Source organism: Quercus lobata, chromosome 4 (genome assembly GCF_001633185.2).
Source record: "Quercus lobata isolate SW786 chromosome 4, ValleyOak3.0 Primary Assembly, whole genome shotgun sequence".
In the NCBI taxonomy this organism is placed as follows: domain Eukaryota; kingdom Viridiplantae; phylum Streptophyta; class Magnoliopsida; order Fagales; family Fagaceae; genus Quercus; species Quercus lobata.
In genome coordinates this window covers 50300006-50319822 of record NC_044907.1, presented here as the reverse complement: position 1 = coordinate 50319822, position 19817 = coordinate 50300006, and the positions used below count along the sequence as shown (strand labels likewise).

At 37.7% G+C, this 19817-nt stretch overlaps 1 protein-coding gene across 2 annotated transcripts; it reads left to right on the top strand.

Annotated features, from left to right (window-relative positions):
- Nucleotides 1–4348: 4348 nt before the first annotated feature.
- On the top strand, nt 4349–11147 carry LOC115986514 (phospholipid-transporting ATPase 1-like). Of its 2 annotated transcripts, XM_031109631.1 has the most exons (8): nt 5603–5749; nt 5836–6717; nt 6806–7112; nt 7647–8355; nt 8450–8573; nt 8683–8902; nt 9387–9845; nt 10673–11147. In XM_031109631.1, exons 1-8 carry the CDS (start codon nt 5698–5700, stop codon nt 10890–10892), a joined length of 2973 nt encoding a protein of 990 aa, XP_030965491.1. In that variant the 5' UTR covers nt 5603–5697; the 3' UTR covers nt 10893–11147. The 2 variants fall into 2 exon arrangements, with proteins under 2 accessions (XP_030965490.1, XP_030965491.1); XM_031109630.1 differs by having other exon boundaries at nt 4349–6717.
- The last annotated feature ends 8670 nt before the right edge of the window (nt 11148–19817 follow it).

Below are 19817 nucleotides of genomic sequence, written 5' to 3'. Positions count from 1 at the left end.
TAATGAGTCATCTGCAAATAAAAGGTTAGAGACTCTGGGTGCCCCTCTACAAATAGATACTCCATGGATTCTTGCATCATTTTCTACCTTTGTCAGTAAAGATGTAAAACCCTCTACACACAGCAAAAACAAATATGGTGAAAGAGAATCTCCTTGACGAAATCCTTTAGATGGAAGCACATTACCATAGGGTTTCTCATTAATTAAAATTGAAAAGGATGAAATAGTAACACAACTCATCACTCTATCAATCTATTTTTCTGGAAAACCCATTCTTTGCATGACTCCTTGTAAAAAGAGCCATTCCATCCAGTCATATGCTTTGCTAACATCTAGCTTCAATGCCAAAGAACCTGTCTTACCCTTCTTCCTGGAATGCATAGTATGCAATGTCTCATATGCCACCAGAACATTATCTGTAATAAGGCGACCTGTCACAAAAACACTCTGAGTGGGGGATATAATATCAGGAAGTACTTGTTTCAGCTTGTTTGCAAGAACTTTGGAAATAATCTTGTAAATAATATTACAAAGGCTTATTGGTCTAAAATCTGACATTTTCTCTGGATTCTTTACTTTAGGAATAAGCACAATATTAGTATGGTTTAAAGTAGGCAACATAATCCCATCATTCAAAAAGTCTAAAACAGCAGTAGCAATAGCTTCACCCACAACATGCCAAAATTTTTGATAAAATAGTGCATTCATACCATTTGGTCCAGGAGCCTTTGTTGGTCCCATTTGGAACATCACTGTCTTAATCTCTTGAGCAGTAAAGTCACTGGACAGAAGATTCTGCATATCAGGTGTCACCTTAGCCGAAACTGTTTGTAGACACTCCTTCATCTGATCACATGAACTTGCACTAAACAGATTATCAAAATACTCAATTGCTACATTGGCAATATCCTCAACCTCCTCCACCCAATGATCTTGTAGATTCTTAATACCCTTTATATGGTTTCTTCTTCACCTTTGAGATGCTTTTGAATGAAAAAACTTTGTATTTTTATCCCCATGTTTTAGCCAAGCCAATCTTGACCATTGCGCTCAATAAATCTCCTACTTTAATAAAAGATCATCCAATTTTTTGCTCACCTCCAAGAACTCGGCCTGTCTAGCATCAGTACAATCAGCCCTATTCAAACTATCAAGCCGATTCTGTAGCTGTTTGATTGCCTCCACTTTGGGTTCGGTCTTTGTTGCTCCCTATGCCTTTAAATCCACCCCACAAGCATTTATTTTCTCCTTAATTGCTGCTAGCCCGGACTCCCTACTACCTGTGCCTCTTGTACTACCGCCTCACAATCATCCCAAAGTTTTTAAATCAAGTCAATCTCCCAAAATATAATACAAATATGTTTCATCCTGGGATAATTAATCATCACAATGGGTAGTACACTAGTACTAGTAAATTAGTAATGTAGGAACAATTATGGATTAACTACGATTTGAGTCCTATTTTATTTGTGATTTCAATTGAGTCAATTTAATTATCACTATGTTTTTTTCCATTCAAAATTTTTTTACTTCTTTAAATTATTACAATTTAATCCAGTTCTTGACATGAGTCTAATTAATATTGTGAAAAAAAAAAAACTATACAATACATTTTTTCTGACGTGATATAGATCACATGTTTTGAAAGTTTTAAGATAATTTCACTATAAAAATATTATTCATTTATTATAAAATAAGTAAATTGAATTTTGTCACTACATAAAAAAAGAAAGAATGTAAAACTTAATGTTCATATGACAAAATCCAATTCACATATTTCATAAAAACATTATTAAAAATTCAATGATATGGTTATCTTAAAAAAACTTGAGAGTTGAGAGAAATCTAATTAATCTACGTGACAAACACATTAGTCTATGTGCAGTTAATGGGAGCTTGAAAAGATAATGCACAAGGGATCTATATCACGTCATGATCTGGCGCCATATATGTCGGCCCCTGCTAATGCCACATTAATTGATGAAAATACCATCTCATGCAAAACATATTATTTGGAATTTAGTAAAACTTCTAGAACTGACTTGGATTCCTATATCAATAATTGGATTCACATTACAAGGATTTTAACAAAAATGAAGAATTTGATTAAATAATCAACAATATATATATATATATATATTTTTTTTTTTTTCTAAAAAAAATCAACAATATAGAATTAAAATCACCAGCAAATTTAACCCAAAGATATTGTACATGTTGATTAAATAATCAGCAATATAGGATCAAATCAACAACAAATTTGACCCGAAGATATTATTTATTATAATTTATTCATTAATTAAAACTTTTACAACTTAAAAAAAAATTTTAAAAATTCTCGAAACTTTTACACATTATCTGGTACAGTTTATCTAGAATGTTCAGTTAGAGAATTCAAACGATAATTAATTTTGATGTGATCCGTGTAAAAGGGTTTCCATATTTCCACCTAATTTTGAAGCTAACTCTGAGTCTAAAGTATACGACATGAAAAGGAAGGCTGTGATAAACGTGAGAGAGTTTTGGAATAAAAAAGGTGTAATGGTATTTCAAAGAAGGAAACTATTTTTTTTTTTTTTTTTTTTCGGGATGGAATTCAAAGAAGGAAACTAAGTTTAGACTTTTAATACAGAAACAAATTTCTATGATTTTTTTTTATTTATAAATAATTAATAGTCTGAAGATGCTTTTAAAGATACTTAACAATCTGTTAAAAAAAAAAAAAGATACTTAACAACAAATAAAAAATATATTTATTATACAGGACTTCTTTATGATTATTTTATTTGAGTTTGGTTTATCTCTAATATTTTTTTAACTAAACATATCCTTTTATTTGAGTTTTAATCTTCACATTTTATTTAGATAGTGAATATTGTGACAATTTCTCATTAAAATAAAAGGAGATTCTAATTAAAAAAAAAATACTGAAAGTAAACCAAATTCATTTTTTATTTCAAGTGTTTTTAGTTTTAGTCTTTTATAAATAATTATGAGGTGTGGTTTATTTCCAATACTTTTTAACTAGAATCTTCTTTTTTAACTTATTACCACCTGTCATTGTATATTTAAAACAAAATGACATGTTCAGTTAAAAAAAAAAAAATACTAGAAGTAAACCCAACTCATAATTATAAAGGAATTATGAAAATTAAAACATCGAAATGCAGAGATACCACAACATTTTTTTTTTTTTTTTTTGGGATTTAATAGATGCAATGGATTTGAACCTATAAATATCATCTTTGTAATGATTGATTTTTATTATTAGATCAAGACACCAATTTTCCTATTAACAGGTCAAGAGCCTTGTAGTTTCATCTCCTTTCATTTTTTTTGAGAGATAATTACAATATGCTGCTAACCCTGCAGTTCGAACCCTTTCCCCCCTATACCCCCAAACACTTTGTACATGGGGATGTGCCAATTCAGCTACAAGGCCTTCGACATCTCCTTTCATAATGATTGTCTTTTGAGAAGTGCTACATCCATAATATTTTTACAATAAATTCTAAGCGGTAAGTTATTATTGATTTTAATTTAAACCTACTACTAAAATTATTTTTTTATCAGTTAATAACAACCAACCATTTAAGATTTATTGTAAAAATATTGTGAACATAACAATTTTTTTTTTTACCAATAAATTAAGACACTAACTTCCCTATTAACATGCCAAGATCTTTGTAACTCTGACAATTTTTGTGATTATAATAAAACCATCTGGAACCTCAACTATGGAATTAAAAAAAAAGAAAGCAAAATCCCTATTAACATGGATTGAGGGCATTTCAAAAAAGAAATCAATAAAAAAAATATTTAAGACAAAATTAACTATGTGAACATGTATGCCTATATTTCTGTCATTGGAAAAAAAAAAAAAAAAAGTCAAATTAGTCCAACCACTAGAAGCCATCAAAGCAGGCGTGCTAGACCGTTGGTGTGTTGTTGAATTAAAGCAAGAAAAATCATAATGAAAAAAAAAAAAGAAAAAAAAAAAAGAAAGGAAAGAGCATGGGAAGCACTACTACTGCTAATAAAGATTTTGAGAATTTCAATTCAATTTGTTCAAAAAGAGGGAAATACAGATACATTTCTCGTCCAAGAAACAAACAAGATCTGCATTTCATCACATGATCTTGGTCAAAGTCAGACACCTCTTAATAGCAATTCAAAATACTAATACTGTAGAGTTAGTTTATAATTGATTATTACAATATAAAAAAAAAAAAAAAAATCCACAACAGTTCAACAGTCGACCTTCTAGAAGAACATTTATGATTTAACATATTTCTTTGTCTGAAAACTCTCTCTCTCTCTCTCTCTCTCTCTGGAAAGACTTCTCTTTTCTTATATCTGGTTTTACTCAAACACGCACATGACCTTTTGACACAAAACAAAAGAATATTTCTCTTTCTTATCTATTAGTTAGTATTAATTATTACTATTTATTCAAAATTAGAATTTTTTTTAATTTATTTAAAAAGAATGGTACTTTGTTTTTGTTGTTGTTGTTGATGCTATTGCTGTCGCCACCCATTACGAATTGTAGACTTCTTCTTCCCCAATTTTCTTTGCATTCTCCGTCTTCTCTCTCCAAAACAATGCCTTTGACTTTGTTCAATTCGTCCTTGTTGTCTTTAAAAAACACGCGTCCTAGCTCATTGTATAACAACCACCATTGTCATTTTTCTCACAACAAAAACACCTTACGTATTTCATTTCTCTTTTTCTTCTCCTATATTACTCTCCCTCTCTCTCTAACCTGACCCGGGATACAAGCAAAAGTAAGTTCTAACAACCTTTAAAGTTTCTCACTTTCTCTAGATTCTTTTGTGTACAATAGTTATCTAAACACCTATGATTGGTTTGGTTTTTGTTTTCTTTGCCTATATACAACCAGTGTTGTAGTTGTGGGGTTTACTTGTTTTCTTCAATTTCTGTTGCTGTTGTTGTAAAATTTGTAAACTTTGGTTAAAATTACCATCTGGGTGATTACCAAAATAGAAAATTACCATCTGGGTCTTTCATGAATTTGTTGATTATTGACTCTGTAAAGCTCAGGAGGTCTCTGATCCTCTCAGATCATGGCCTCTGAGCGTCCCCTTTTGATTCCATCTCCTAGAGTTCCTAATACCCAAGATTTATTCACTGTACCCGTTTTGTTAGATCTATTTAAATCCAATTCTGGCCGCCGTGTATCGTTTTCCGGGATGGAAACGAAAAACCCAGCTGAGAATTCATCAAGTGTGGAAGGAACACTCAATTCCTCCTCATCAAGAAGAAGTATTTTGTCCACTCATTCCAAGGCCTCGGGCGGAGGCGGGAATTCCATTAGGGAAGTGACTTTTGCTGATTTGGGGTCCAAGCCGGTGAGACATGGCTCAAGAGGGGCTGATTCTGAAGGGCTTAGTGCGTCCCAGAAGGAAATTAGTGATGAAGATGCAAGGTTGATTTATATAAATGATCCTGTGAAGACAAATGAGAAGTTTGAATTTGCTGGGAATTCCGTAAGGACTTCCAAGTATTCGTTTATTACTTTTTTTCCAAAGAATATTTTTGAACAATTTCATAGAGTTGCATACATATATTTCCTTGTGATTGCTGTACTTAATCAGCTCCCCCAGCTGGCTGTTTTTGGCCGGGGAGTCTCAGTTTTGCCGTTGGCCTTTGTTCTATCAGTTACGGCGATTAAAGATGCCTATGAGGACTATAGACGGCATAGGTCAGACAGAATTGAGAATAACCGGTTAGCATCTGTTCTTGTTAATAATCAGTTCCAACCAAAAAAATGGAAGGATATCAGAGTTGGTGAAATCATCAAAATTCATGCAGGCGAAACTCTTCCTTGTGATATGGTGCTGCTCTCCACTAGTGACCCGACTGGAGTTGCGTATGTGCAGACAGTTAATTTGGATGGGGAGTCAAATTTGAAGACTCGGTATGCAAAACAAGAGACCCTATTTAAGATGCCTGAAAAGGAGAAAGTTACTGGATTGATTAAGTGTGAGAAACCGAATAGGAATATTTATGGTTTTCATGCAAACATGGAAGTTGATGGGAAGAGGCTGTCACTTGGACCGTCTAATATTATTCTTCGAGGCTGTGAGCTCAAGAATACTGAATGGGGCATTGGGGTTGCGGTGTATGCTGGGCGTGAGACCAAAGCTATGCTCAACAACTCAGGAGCTCCATCTAAGAGGAGTCGGCTTGAGACCCATATGAACATTGAGATCATAATACTCTCTTTGTTTCTTATTACTTTGTGTACTATTGTCTCTGCCTGTGCCCTTGCTTGGTTGCTGCGCCACAAGAACGAATTAAATTACTTACCTTATTACAGAAAAAAGGATTCTGCGGGGGAAGACTATAACTATTATAATGTGGGATTGGAGATTTTATTCACATTCCTCATGTCAGTTATTGTGTTCCAGATCATGATCCCAATTTCTCTATACATTTCCATGGAGCTTGTTCGTGTTGGTCAGGCTTACTTCATGATCCGAGATACCAAAATGTATGATGAGGCATCAAATTCAAGATTTCAGTGCAGGTCTTTGAATATAAATGAAGATTTAGGACAAATAAAATATGTATTCTCAGATAAAACTGGTACACTCACAGAGAACAAGATGGAATTTCAACGTGTAAGCATATGGGGAGTAGATTACAGTGGTGCTAAGTCTCAAATTGAGCCAGTTGGATACTCTGTTCAAGGTAATACCATATTTTTTTATAATATTTAGTATTTCTGATTTGTCACAGCATAACAATTTCATCTTATATTTGCCTTACTTGGTATCAGTGGAGGGGAAGGTCATAAAGCCAAAGATGAACGTCAAGACTGACCCAGAACTTTTACAATTATCAGAAAGAAGAAATGACACAAAAGAAGGCAGACATGTTTATGATTTCTTCCTTGCATTAGCTGCATGCAATACAATTGTGCCTCTTGTTACAGACACGTCTGATCCTACTGAGAAGATGATAGATTACCAAGGGGAGTCTCCTGATGAACAAGCATTGGTGTATGCTGCTGCTGCCTACGGTTTTATGCTTATAGAACGAACCTCTGGCTATATAGTTATCGATATTCAAGGAGAAAGGCAAAGGTAATTTGATGTGCTGCTATTGTCCCTTTCTTTTCCCTAAACTTCTCTTTAGCACCAATTCTTCCACTAGGACCACCCCACCAATTGATTAGTGAAGTGGCTTTGTGGCTCTAATATTGTTAGAGCAGCATTGGCAGTGTGGCTGCCAATTTTTTGGCTGCTTTTGAACAGGTAGGAAAGAATTTAGGGTTATATTTTAGTGGTTTCAAAATTCCACTTCAGTACGATGTTGACATCTAAAGGTAAATTCTGTGTAGAACAATTCTCTCAGTTATGCATTGTGTCAGTACTTAAAAAAAAAAAAAAAATTGTTTCAATCATATAGCAGTGTAAACATGAAGGTGAGAGGAGGATGGGGGTGATAGGTGACACTAAAGTAACTGTGGGGTGATAGTGGTTGCAGTGGTTTAAGTAGTAATAATACTTGCTTGCTCTTTCAAGTGATTATCTTATCACATTCAGAGGTAGCTTCTTTTAAGAGGTAAAACCTTATTATATCTTCTTTAATGAATTTCTCCATCATGGCAACTGCAGGTTCAATGTTTTGGGTTTGCATGAGTTTGATAGTGATCGGAAGAGGATGTCAGTTATATTGGGCTGCCCTGACAAGAGTGTGAAAGTCTTTGTTAAAGGTGCTGACACATCCATGTTTGGTGTGATAGATAAATCTTTGAACATGAACATACTGCGTGCAACTGAATCCCATCTTCATGATTACTCCTCACTGGGTTTGAGGACACTTGTTGTTGGGATGCGGCAGCTGAGTGCTTCAGAATTCGAGCGGTGGCATTCTTCCTTTGAGGAAGCAAGCACTGCTGTAATTGGTAGAGCTGCTTTGCTTCGAAAGGTTGCTAGTGCTGTTGAGAACAATCTGTGCATACTGGGTGCCTCTGCTATTGAAGATAAACTGCAACAAGGGGTGCCAGAAGCCATAGAATCTCTCAGAATAGCAGGGGTTAAAGTATGGGTTTTGACTGGGGACAAGCAAGAAACTGCCATATCAATTGGGTACTCCTCCAAGCTCCTGACAAGCAAGATGACCCAGATAGTAATTAATAACAATTCTAAAGAGTCATGTAGAAAGAGTTTGGAAGATGCCATTGTCATGTCTAAGAAGCTCATGACTGTTAATGGGGTCACAGACAATACCGGAGGAAGTTCTGAAGCTAGTCCAACTCCAGTGGCCTTGATTATTGATGGTACCAGCCTTGTTTATATTCTTGACAGTGAACTTGAAGAACAGGTAAGCATTTGTAAACCTACATGGTTGTCCTTTTCTTTTCTAGTTCTTGGTGATGCCTCATATGCTGATGTAGCTTACTCATTTTGAGTTGCAGCTCTTTCAACTGGCTAGTAAATGTTCTGTGGTGCTATGTTGTCGAGTGGCTCCATTGCAAAAGGCTGGAATAGTAGCCCTTGTGAAGAACAGGACTGCTGACATGACACTTGCCATTGGGGATGGTACGTTAGATCTGTATCTTATGCTCTCAAACATATAGAAAATAGAACGCACTTGTTACTGCTTACGTACTGATGTTTATTACTGAAATTCTACTTGGATCACTAACAGGTGCCAATGATGTTTCAATGATCCAAATGGCTGATGTGGGAATTGGAATCAGTGGCCAAGAGGGTAGGCAAGCTGTAATGGCATCAGATTTTGCGATGGGGCAGTTCAGGTTCTTAGTTCACCTTTTATTGGTCCATGGGCATTGGAATTACCAGCGGATGGGCTACATGATATTATATAACTTTTACAGGAATGCAGTGATGGTTTTTTTATTATTTTGGTGAGTACGATTTTCGCAATTGTTTATGCTTTGATTTCTGCTTTATAATGATTCTGTATTCATGAATATGCATACGAGTTAGCTGGTTAAATCTATTGGAGTTTGTTATGCAGCCCTTGATTTCAGTCTCCACATGAGCCTGAACAATGTTTTGGCTCTCTTACTTTCTCTCTCTCTCTTTTCAGGGAAGGGTTGTTTTGTAAGGTTGTGTTTCCAATCATGCTTACTAGGTCTTTTATTTTACTACCTTTTGAGCTAGAAGTTATATAGCTGAAGATAAATTTAATTTTGATTCTTCTTGTAGTCAAATCTAGATGTCTCCCCAAAATTATCATATGATTTTGTAATTCAAATTTGAATTACTACCTAGGGAAGTTGGTTCAAATTGAACTTCTTAAAAAAAGAAGAAGACAGTTTAACCTAATTAATCAAATCTATATTTTCTTATCATCTCAATTGCTAATGTTCCACATGCTCTGTGTAGGTTTGTGCTCTGTACTGCTTTCACCTTGACAACTGCAATTAGTGAATGGAGCAGCATGTTGTATTCTATAATCTATACTTCATTGCCTACTATTGTTGTTGGAATTCTTGACAAGGACCTAAGTAGGAGGACTCTTCTAAAGTATCCTCAGCTTTATGGGGCTGGGCAAAGGCATGAGTGCTACAACGCAAAGTTGTTTTGGTTAACAATGGTTGACACTCTCTGGCAAAGTGCAGCTATCTTCTTTATCCCTCTCTTAGCATATTGGGGTAGTAGCATTGATATATCAAGTCTAGGAGATCTTTGGATACTTGCAGTGGTTATATTGGTTAATCTACACTTGGCCATTGACGTTATCAGGTGGACTTGGACTACTCATGCAGTCATTTGGGGTTCTATAATTGCTACTTTCATTTGTGTCACTGTCATTGATGCTTTACCCTCTCTTATTGGTTACTGGTAAGCGCTCTTATCTTATACACCATCTTTCTTTCTAAAAGTACATAATTAAGTGTATACTCACTCTTTTTTCTGAATACGTGTATATTCACTTATCAAAAAGAAAGTCAACACGTGTACTCATTTTGTTAAACTAAGAACACAGTTGTTAACAATAAAAGTTACGCATACTCATTTTGTTGAACTATGAACATAGTTCTTAACAATTTGATGTAGGAAAAAATCAAAACAATGCAACACGATAATTAAAGAATTGAAAAATAAAGAATTGATAACCTAGGAGTCAAGCACCTAGGCTTTGCTTGAAGTCAACACTAGAGAGACCCCTGTAGGAGTCAGCACCTAGGGATGGCTAAGGTCAATGCTAGACCATTGGAAAATTTCCAATAGAAATTTAATTCATCATTCAAACTGTAAGCTGTCTTAATAGGAGTACAATAAAATGCCTATATAGACTATTAGGACTAAACCTAATTCTAACTTACAATATTATACTTGGGAAAACTCAAATTTTGAATTACAAAAATGACATTGACTAGGAAATTAAGGAAAACTCAAATATTGAATTACAAAGATAACATTGGCTAGGAAATTTAATTAAAAAAAAATACTAATAACCTTATAAAAATACAATTGAATTTGAAAATAAAATAAAACTAAATAAAAATAAATGTTTCTTTGTGCTTCCCACATCATGTGTTGAATGTCAGTTCTGTGATTCTGACCAAAGAGAAAATAGAAATCATGACTGAAAAACCCTCTAAATTTGTGAAATTTCCCCTTTTCAAATAGAGATTGATGTTTGCAACTCCAATGTGCTTTGACAGGGCAATTTTTGATGTCGCGAAAACTGCAACGTTTTGGTTATGCTTGCTTGCAAGTGTCATAGTAGGCCTAATTCCTCGTTTTGTTGTAAAATACCTTTATCAATATTATAGTCCTTGCGATGTTCAGATCGCAAGAGAAGCTGAGAAGTTTGGGAATCTGAGGGAGGTTGGAGATGTACAAATAGAAATGAGTGCTATCCTGGGTCCTCAACGGAGATGACAAGATGATTTTGTTCCTTTTTGCATATTCTTTTCTTTTGTAAAGTATCCTATTCTTTAGGCTGCTTCAGAGTATCTCTCTTAGTTGCCGGATTTTTATTGTTTGCTATCCGAAGGATAGATTTTTTCTAACATGTTGTATTTTGTTCTGTTGTATCAATCGAGTTATCCAATGTAAATTAGCGTTTTTTTAGTACAGAAAAATTAGACACTTGTTACAAGAATTTTATCAAGAAAGATTTTGATACGAATTTCACCTTGTCTTTCCTTGATGCGGGGATTTTTTTTTTGTTTTGAGTAAGCGAGAGCCGGGTTCTGGTTTTCTATTATTGCAGCAGATGATTTCATTTATAGTGAGATAATAACCTTATTAGTAGCCTAATAGTTTTACTTTATGGTTTCTCAAATCAGCATGCATCAGACAGGTTTAGGTTGGCCTCAGTTTTGTCCTCAATGCAGCTTCCTTGCTTTGAGTGATTGATTTACAGGTTTTTGATGTTAGCTTTCTAAAAAAAACTTTCGTGCATGCCACTCCAACTTTCTAAGAAAGGTTCAAAAGCGGCCTTTAATATGTTAGGACCAGTGTTTGAAAAATCTAACGGCCTGGACCGCCGACCATGAGCTGGTCTCTGTAATCATTGTAATGGTTCAACACACACCCCCTAAAACTGTTCTAGTCAAATTATTGTTAAAATTCTTAACTCAATGGCTCAACAGGTAAATTTGTAGAACCATTTGCGGGTCAGAACAGTTTGGATGGTTCTGTCCAAAGCATAGATGTTTTGTTAATTTTTCGTTCACGTTTAAAATTCCCAAAACAGCAATGTTACTTAAGAATCAAAAAATCAGTCTCTCCCAAAAGTCAAACACCTAAATCCCTTCTCATCCAGAACCTTGATATCTTTGGCCTGTCTGTTCATTTTCAAGAGAGACCTTGTCTCATCATGCAACTTTTCAACTCCAAGCTATACTTTTCAAAGCCATTTTTCTAGCTAACCGTATTGGACTTTCTTTTTTTAATTGGTTGGTAACATGGTGAGAAATATAAGGAATTCGGGTTTCATAATAGATAGAGAGAGTGGAAGACTGAGAAGATGACGAGGGTGTAAGGTCAATAAATTGACATGACCAAGAGAGAATGACTTGGGAAAGAATTTTTGTTCTTGGTAAAAAGAGAAGCTTGCATAAAGCTAAAAAGTTATATCAGATTTGGGTTTTAATCTAGGCTTGCACTAAAAGAATGAATACTCATTAAAAATCTCTAATCTCTTCAAAATATTGGAACAACAATACACTCCTTTAAATAAATGCAATAGTTCATTATCATAGGAAATAATTGGGAGGCATACGTAATCAGTGACAGAGTCAGGATTTGACTTTAAAGGGACAAGGTAAACTTATAAGTGACGCACATATGGGTGCACACACTTGCACGTAAGTACTTGAGATTAATTTGAATAATAAAATTCCATTCATATGAATACTATGCAATATTTTAGTATAGAAAATCCACTCCTTAAGAAAATGCAATAGTTCATTATCATAGAGGTAGATAATTGGAAGGCACATGTAATCAATGACGGAGTGAGGATTTGACTCCAAGGGTATAAGGAAAATTTATAAGCAATGCACATGTGCACGCATACACATGCACGCAAGTACTTGAGATTAATTTGAATAATAAAAGTCCATTCATATGAATACTATACAATATTTATTATTCAAAAAAAAAAAAAAATACTATACAATATTTAGTATAGAAAATCCACACAAAAAAACACATATGTGTTATACATCATTCATCTATTATGTGCTTGTTTACCCATGAATACTCATTTATAATTTTTTCTTTAAATTAAAAAAAATCAAAGTTTCATATTCTATTTGCATGAAAAGATTTATACTAGTTTGACAAACCTTAAGTACATCTGTGAGTTATGATATTTTAATTAATATAGAATAACATAATGATCAAATTATAATATTTTAAAATACTATAAACTTCTTTTTAGAGAGTTTCAGAATATGGCATTCACTCTTGATGATAGTTCTTTATTATCAGACGAAGACATCAATCAGTTTTTTGTTTAAGTAGGGATTGAATCTCAAATATCTTATTTAACCATAAAAAAATTTACCAGTTGAATTAACTGGAACCCACAAAATACTATAAACTTAAATGCACTTGTGATTTCAAAGTTTAACTGGAAAAAAATATTAGTCTTTTGAAATCATTATGTAATTATTCTTATATTTTATTCCTTATATACAAGCTTTCCAAGAGAAAAATAAGTTATTACAATAGGAATTTGCACTTATTTTATCAAAAAAAAATTTCCCATTTCAAATGTGAAAATAATGTTATCTATTAAACTCTTCTATTAAAATTATTTCTTTCATTATTTTTTTTTTCAACCTTAGATTTCTCTTTTATAGGTTTGAAAATCTAACTAGAATCTATAATTGGAGTCTAATTTTGCACCATATGTTCCCTAAAAAAATATTAATTGTAGTGTTAGATGTGGGGATGACACTATAATTATTCTTCCAAGTGTTCATTATGAATATATCACTTATGGTATGGGTTTGTCTTGTAAGAGCAAATAAAGAAAATGAACGAAATAACATAACATGTACTCTCCTGCAATTTCAATACAATGTTTATGACTCAATGATTGGTAATACTTAGGGGTGACAATTTTTATCTATATCCATGAACTCACCCATTACCCATCTTATTTGGATAAGTCTTAACCCAACCCATTTGAATATTTGGGTTAAATGGGTAAAGACCCATTTGGTTATTTAATTAGATGGGTCTAAATGGATAATCCCACTAATACCCACTAAACCCATCTAAAAGTTAAATAAACAACATAAAATCTAAATTTCTAAAAAATGACTAAAATACCCCTGAAACTTAAAAAAATGACCAAAATACTATCAAAACCCAAAAAATGACCAAAATACCCCCGAAACTTAAAAAATGACCAAAATACCCCCCAAAACCTAAAAATTACCAAAATACCCCCAAAACCCAAAAAATGACTAAAATATCATTGAAACCCAAAAAATGACCAAAATACCCCCAAAACACAACTGTGGGGCCCAACAATTCGTGGACCAGGCCCATTTGCCCTTAGAGAGTCCGAAGGCCCAATCCGAGGAGAGCTGTGGCCCAAGCTCTACAACGCAGAGCACAAAAGAATTTTGGGAGGCAGCCGAGGACAGTGTAGTCCTCGGCAGATCCATAATCCCACCAGAACAAAGGGGTGAAACTGGTATAGAGACGAATTCGTAAGGAGATCCAAGATACCTTGGGGAGGTTATCCTTACTACCCTTCCAGATAAGACCCAGCGCCTGACAGAGCCGTACTCTGCAGCTTTATCAAACCATCCCCAACAATTCCGGGATTGGACTGATGGGACAAATGTCAGTGTTTGTAAAGACTGACCCTACACGTGGACGAAGGATAGCGGACGTAAACTAGTATAAAAGAAAAAGTAAGTGAACCTAGAAGAGGAGGCTGGATCCCACCTCCAAGGGAGGGAGAGGATCTGGGTGAGAACATCTCAACAACACCTGAGATTACAGAAAAAACCCATTGTCGGGTAACCGAGGTAAGACCCCAATGGTCCTCGGATCAAGTCCGAGGAGGCCCATCCCCTAGGATGCGATGCCGTAGAGTTTAAACGTTCAAGCCCAAATTCTTTTTCTACACGAACTCCTCTAAAACCAGGACCGGGCATCGCCCCGTGACCAACGGCTAGCTTTTCAAGCCCACTCTCTCTACAAATCATATTGTGAGGGATCTTTCATGCGCGAGCCCAACATCCTTATTGGGCCGCTAGAGAATTGTGTCCTTACAATTGGCGCCGTCTGTGGGAAAGCTTGCGCGCTGGCGCAGGTGGCGGTGGAATCAACTCACGCGCCAAGCAGAAATTCCTGGGATCTTCTCCGTCTCCGGCGACATATAGTTGTTGCTCCGACGTAAGCTTCTGCTAGGGGCTACGCCTCGCAGTGCTAAGGGCGCGGGCGTCTCTAGGGGCTTCCAGCCTCAGGCCGACTTTCCCCGCCCTGGCGTAAGGGCTCGTGGTTGAAAAACAAAACAAGTACATAAAAAGATCGTAAGTTTTGGACAGAACCAAGGCCTTGCATGGTCCACGGACTCAAGCCTATGGGGAAACCAACTACCTGGATGAGGAAAACTAGGTTTTGGACAGAACCAAGGCATTGCATAGTCCTCGGACTCAAGCCTATGGGGAAACCAACTACCTGGATGAGGAAAACTAGGTTTTGGACAGAGCCAAGGCATTGCATAGTCCTCGGACTCAAGCCTATGGGGAAACCAACTACCTGGATGAGGAAAACTAGGTTTTGGACAGAACCAAGGCATTGCATAGTCCTCGGACTCAAGCCTATGGGGAAACCAACTACCTGGATGAGGAAAACTAGGTTTTGGACAGAACCAAGGCATTGCATAGTCCTCGGACTCAAGCCTATGGGGAAACCAACTACCTGGATGAGGAAAACTAGGCTTTGGACAGAACCAGGCATTGCATGTCCTCGGACTCAAGCCTATGGGGAAACCAACTACTTGGATGAGGAAAACTAGGTTTTGGACAGAATCAAGGCATTGTATAGTCCTCGGACTCAAGCCTATGGGGAAAACCAACTACTTGGATGAGGAAAACTAGGTTTTGGACAGAACCAAGGCATTGCATAGTCCTCGGACTCAAGCCTATGGGGAAACCAACTACTTGGATGAGGAAAACTAGGTTTTGGACAGAACCAAGGCATTGCATAATCCTCGGACTCAAGCCTATGGGGAAACCAACTACTTGGATGAGGAAAACTAAGTTTTGGACAGAACCAAGACATTGCATAGTCCTTGGACTCAAGCCTATGGGGAAACCAACTACTTGGATGAGGAAAACTAGGTTTTGGACAGAACCAAGGCATTGCATAGTCCTCGGACTCAAGCCTATGGGCAAACCAACTACTTGGATGAGGAAAACTAGGTTTTGGACAGAACCAAGGCATTGCATAGTCCTCGGACTCAAGCCTATCGGGGAAACCAAACTACTTGGATGAGGAAAACTAGGTTTTGGACAGAACCAAGGCATTGCATAGTCCTTCGGACTCAAGCCTATGGGGAAACCAACTACTTGGATGAGGAAAACTAGGTTTTGGACAGAACCAAGGCATTGCATAGTCCTCGGACTCAAGCCTATGGGGAAACCAACTACTTGGATGAGGAAAACTAGGTTTTGGACAGAACCAAGGCATTGCATAGTCCTCGGACTCAAGCCTATGGGGAAACCAACTACTTGGATGAGGAAAACTAGGTTTTGGACAGAACCAAGGAATTGCATAGTCTTCGGACTCAAGCCTATGGGGAAACCAACTACTTGGATGAGGAAAACTAGGTTTTGGACAGAACCAAGGATTGCATAATCTTCGGACTCAAGCCTATGGGGAAACCAACTACTTGGATGAGGAAAACTAGGTTTTGGACAGAACCAAGGCATTGCATAGTCCTCGGACACAAGCCTATGGGAAACCAACTACTTGGATGAGGAAAACTAGGTTGCCAAGGCATATAGTCCTCGGACTCAAGAAAACCAACTACCTGGATGATGAAAACTAGGTTTTGGACAGAACCAAGGCATTGCATAGTCCTCGGACTCAAGCCTATGGGGAAACCAACTACTTGGATGAGGAAAACTAGGTTTTGGACAGAACCAAGGCATTGCATAGTCCTCGGACTCAAGCCTATGGGGAAACCAACTACTTGGATGAGGAAAACTAGGTTTTGGACAGAACCAAGGCATTGCATAGTCCTCGGACTCAAGCCTATGGGGAAACCAACTACTTGGATGAGGAAAACTAGGTTTTGGACAGAACCAAGGCATTGCATAGTCCTCGGACTCAAGCCTATGGGGAAACCAACTACTTGGATGAGGAAAACTAGGTTTTGGACAGAACCAAGGCATTGCATAGTCCTCGGACTCAAGCCTATGGGGAAACCAACTACTTGGATGAGGAAAACTAGGTTTTGGACAGAACCAAGGCATTGCATAGTCCTCGGACTCAAGCCTATGGGGAAACCAACTACTTGGATGAGGAAAACTAGGTTTTGGACAGAACCAAGGCATTGCATAGTCCTCGGACTCAAGCCTATGGGGAAACCAACTACTTGGATGAGGAAAACTAGGTTTTGGACAGAACCAAGGCATTGCATAGTCCTCGGACTCAAGCCTATGGGCAAACCAACTACTTGGATGAGGAAAACTAGGTTTTGGACAGAACCAAGGCATTGTATAGTCCTCGGACTCAAGCCTATGGGGAAACCAACTACTTGGAGGAGGAAAACTAGGTTTTGGATAGAACCAAGGCATTGCATAGTCCTCGGACTCAAGCCTATGCGGAAACCAACTACTTGGATGAGGAAAACTAGGTTTTGCACAGAACCAAGGCATTGCATAGTCCTCGGACTCAAGCCTATGGGGAAACCAACTACTTGGATGAGGAAAACTAGGTTTTGGACAGAACCAAGGCATTGCATAATCCTCGGACTCAAGCCTATGGGGAAACCAACTACTTGGATGAGGAAAACTATGTTTTGGACAGAACCAAGGCATTGCATAGTCCTTGGACTCAAGCCTATGGGGAAACCAACTACTTGGATGAGGAAAACTAGATTTTGGACAGAACCAAGGCATTGCATAGTCCTCGGACTCAAGCCTATGGGGAAACCAACTACTTGGATGAGGAAAACTAGGTTTTGGACAGAACCAAGGCATTGTATAGTCCTCGGACTCAAGCCTATGGGGAAACCAACTACTTGGATGAGGAAAACTAGGTTTTGGACAGAATCAAGGCATTGCATAGTCCTCGGACTCAAGCCTACGGGGAAACCTACTACTTGGATGAGGAAAACTAGGTTTTGGACAGAACCAAGGCATTGCATAGTCCTCGGACTCAAGCCTATGGGGAAACCAACTACTTGGATGAGGAAAACTAGGTTTTGGACAGAACCAAGGCATTGCATAGTCCTCGGACTCAAGCCTATGGGGAAACCAACTACTTGGATGAGGAAAACTAGGTTTTGGACAGAACCAAGGCATTGCATAGTCTTCGGACTCAAGCCTATGGGAAACCAACTACTTGGATGAGGAAAACTAGGTTTTGGACAGAACCAAGGCATTGCATAGTCCTCGGACTCAAGCCTATGGGGAAACCAACTACTTGGATGAGGAAAACAAGGTTTTGGACAGAACCAAGGCATTGCATAGTCCTCGGACTCAAGCCTATGGGGAAACCAACAACTTGGATGAGGAAAACTAAGTTTTGGGCAGAACCAAGGCATTGCATAGTCCTCGGACTCAACCCTATGGGGAAACCAACTACTTGGATGAGGAAAACTAGGTTTTGGACAGAACCAAGGCATTGCATACTCCTCGGACTCAAGCCTATGGGGAAACCAACTACTTGGATGAGGAAAACTAGGTTTTGGACAGAACCAAGGCATTGCATAGTCCTCGGACTCAAGCCTATGGGCAAACCAACTACTTGGATGAGGAAAACTAGGTTTTGGACAGAACCAAGGCATTGTATAGTCCTCGGACTCAAGCCAATGGGGAAACCAACTACTTGGAGGAGGAAAACTAGGTTTTGGATAGAACCAAGGCATTGCATAGTCCTCGGACTCAAGCCTATGGGGAAACCAACTACTTGGATGAGGAAAAAACTAGGTTTTGGACAGAAAACCAAGGCATTGCATAGTCTCGGACTTCAAGCCCTATGGGGAAACCAATGACTGTATGAGGGAAAACTATGTTTTGGACAAACCAAGGCATTGCATAAATCCTCCCGAACTTAGCCTATGGGGAAACCAACTACTTGGTATGAGAAAATTAAGGTTCTTGGACAAACCAAGCATTGCATAGTCCTTGACTCAAGCCTATTGGGGAAACCAGCTACTTGGATGAGAAAATTAGATGTTTGGACAGAACCAAGCATGCAAGTCCTCGGACTCAAGCCTATGGGGAAACCAACTACTTGGATGAGGAAAACTAGGTTTTGGACAGAACCAAGGCATTGTATAGTCCTCGGACTCAAGCCTATGGGGAAACCAACTACTTGGATTAGGAAAACTAGGTTTTGGACAGAACCAAGGCATTGCATAGTCCTTGGACTCAAGCCTATGGGGAAACCAACTACTTGGATGAGGAAAACTAGATTTTGAACAGAACCAAGGCATTGCATAGTCCTCGGACTCAAGCCTATGGGGAAACCAACTACTTGGATGAGGAAAACTAGGTTTTGGACAGAGCCAAGGCATTGCATAGTCCTCGGACTCAAGCCTATGGGGAAACCAACTACTTGGATGAGGAAAACTAGGTTTTGGACAGAACCAAGGAATTGCATAGTCTTCGGACTCAAGCCTATGGGGAAACCAACTAGTTGGATGAGGAAAACTAGGTTTTGGACAGAACCAAGGCATTGCATAATCCTCGGACTCAAGCCTATGGGGAAACCAACTACTTGGATGAGGAAAACTAAGTTTTGGACAGAACCAAGACATTGCATAGTCCTCGGACACAAGCCTATTGGGAAACCAACTACTTGGATGAGGAAAACTAGGTTTTGGATAGAACCAAGGCAGTGCATAGTCCTCGGACTCAAGCCTATTTGGAAACCAACTACCTGGATGATGAAAACTAGGTTTTGGACAGAACCAAGGCATTGCATAGTCCTCGGACTCAAGCCTATGGGGAAACCAACTACTTGGATGAGGAAAACTAGGTTTTGGACAGAACAAAGGCATTGCATAGTCCTCGGACTCAAGCCTATGGGGAAACCAACTACCTGGATGATGAAAACTAGGTTTTGGACAGAACCAAGGCGTTGCATAGTCCT

Excerpts from the sequence above, each read along its gene's own strand:
- LOC115986514 (XM_031109630.1), top strand. The coding sequence starts at position 5,088 with ATGGCCTCTGAGCGTCCCCTTTTGATTCCATCTCCTAGAGTTCCTAAT. Across the intron at positions 7,113-7,646 it reads ATTCAAGGAGAAAGGCAAAG|GTTCAATGTTTTGGGTTTGC; the intron begins GTAATTTGATGT and ends TGGCAACTGCAG. Across the intron at positions 8,356-8,449 it reads ACAGTGAACTTGAAGAACAG|CTCTTTCAACTGGCTAGTAA; the intron begins GTAAGCATTTGT and ends TTTGAGTTGCAG.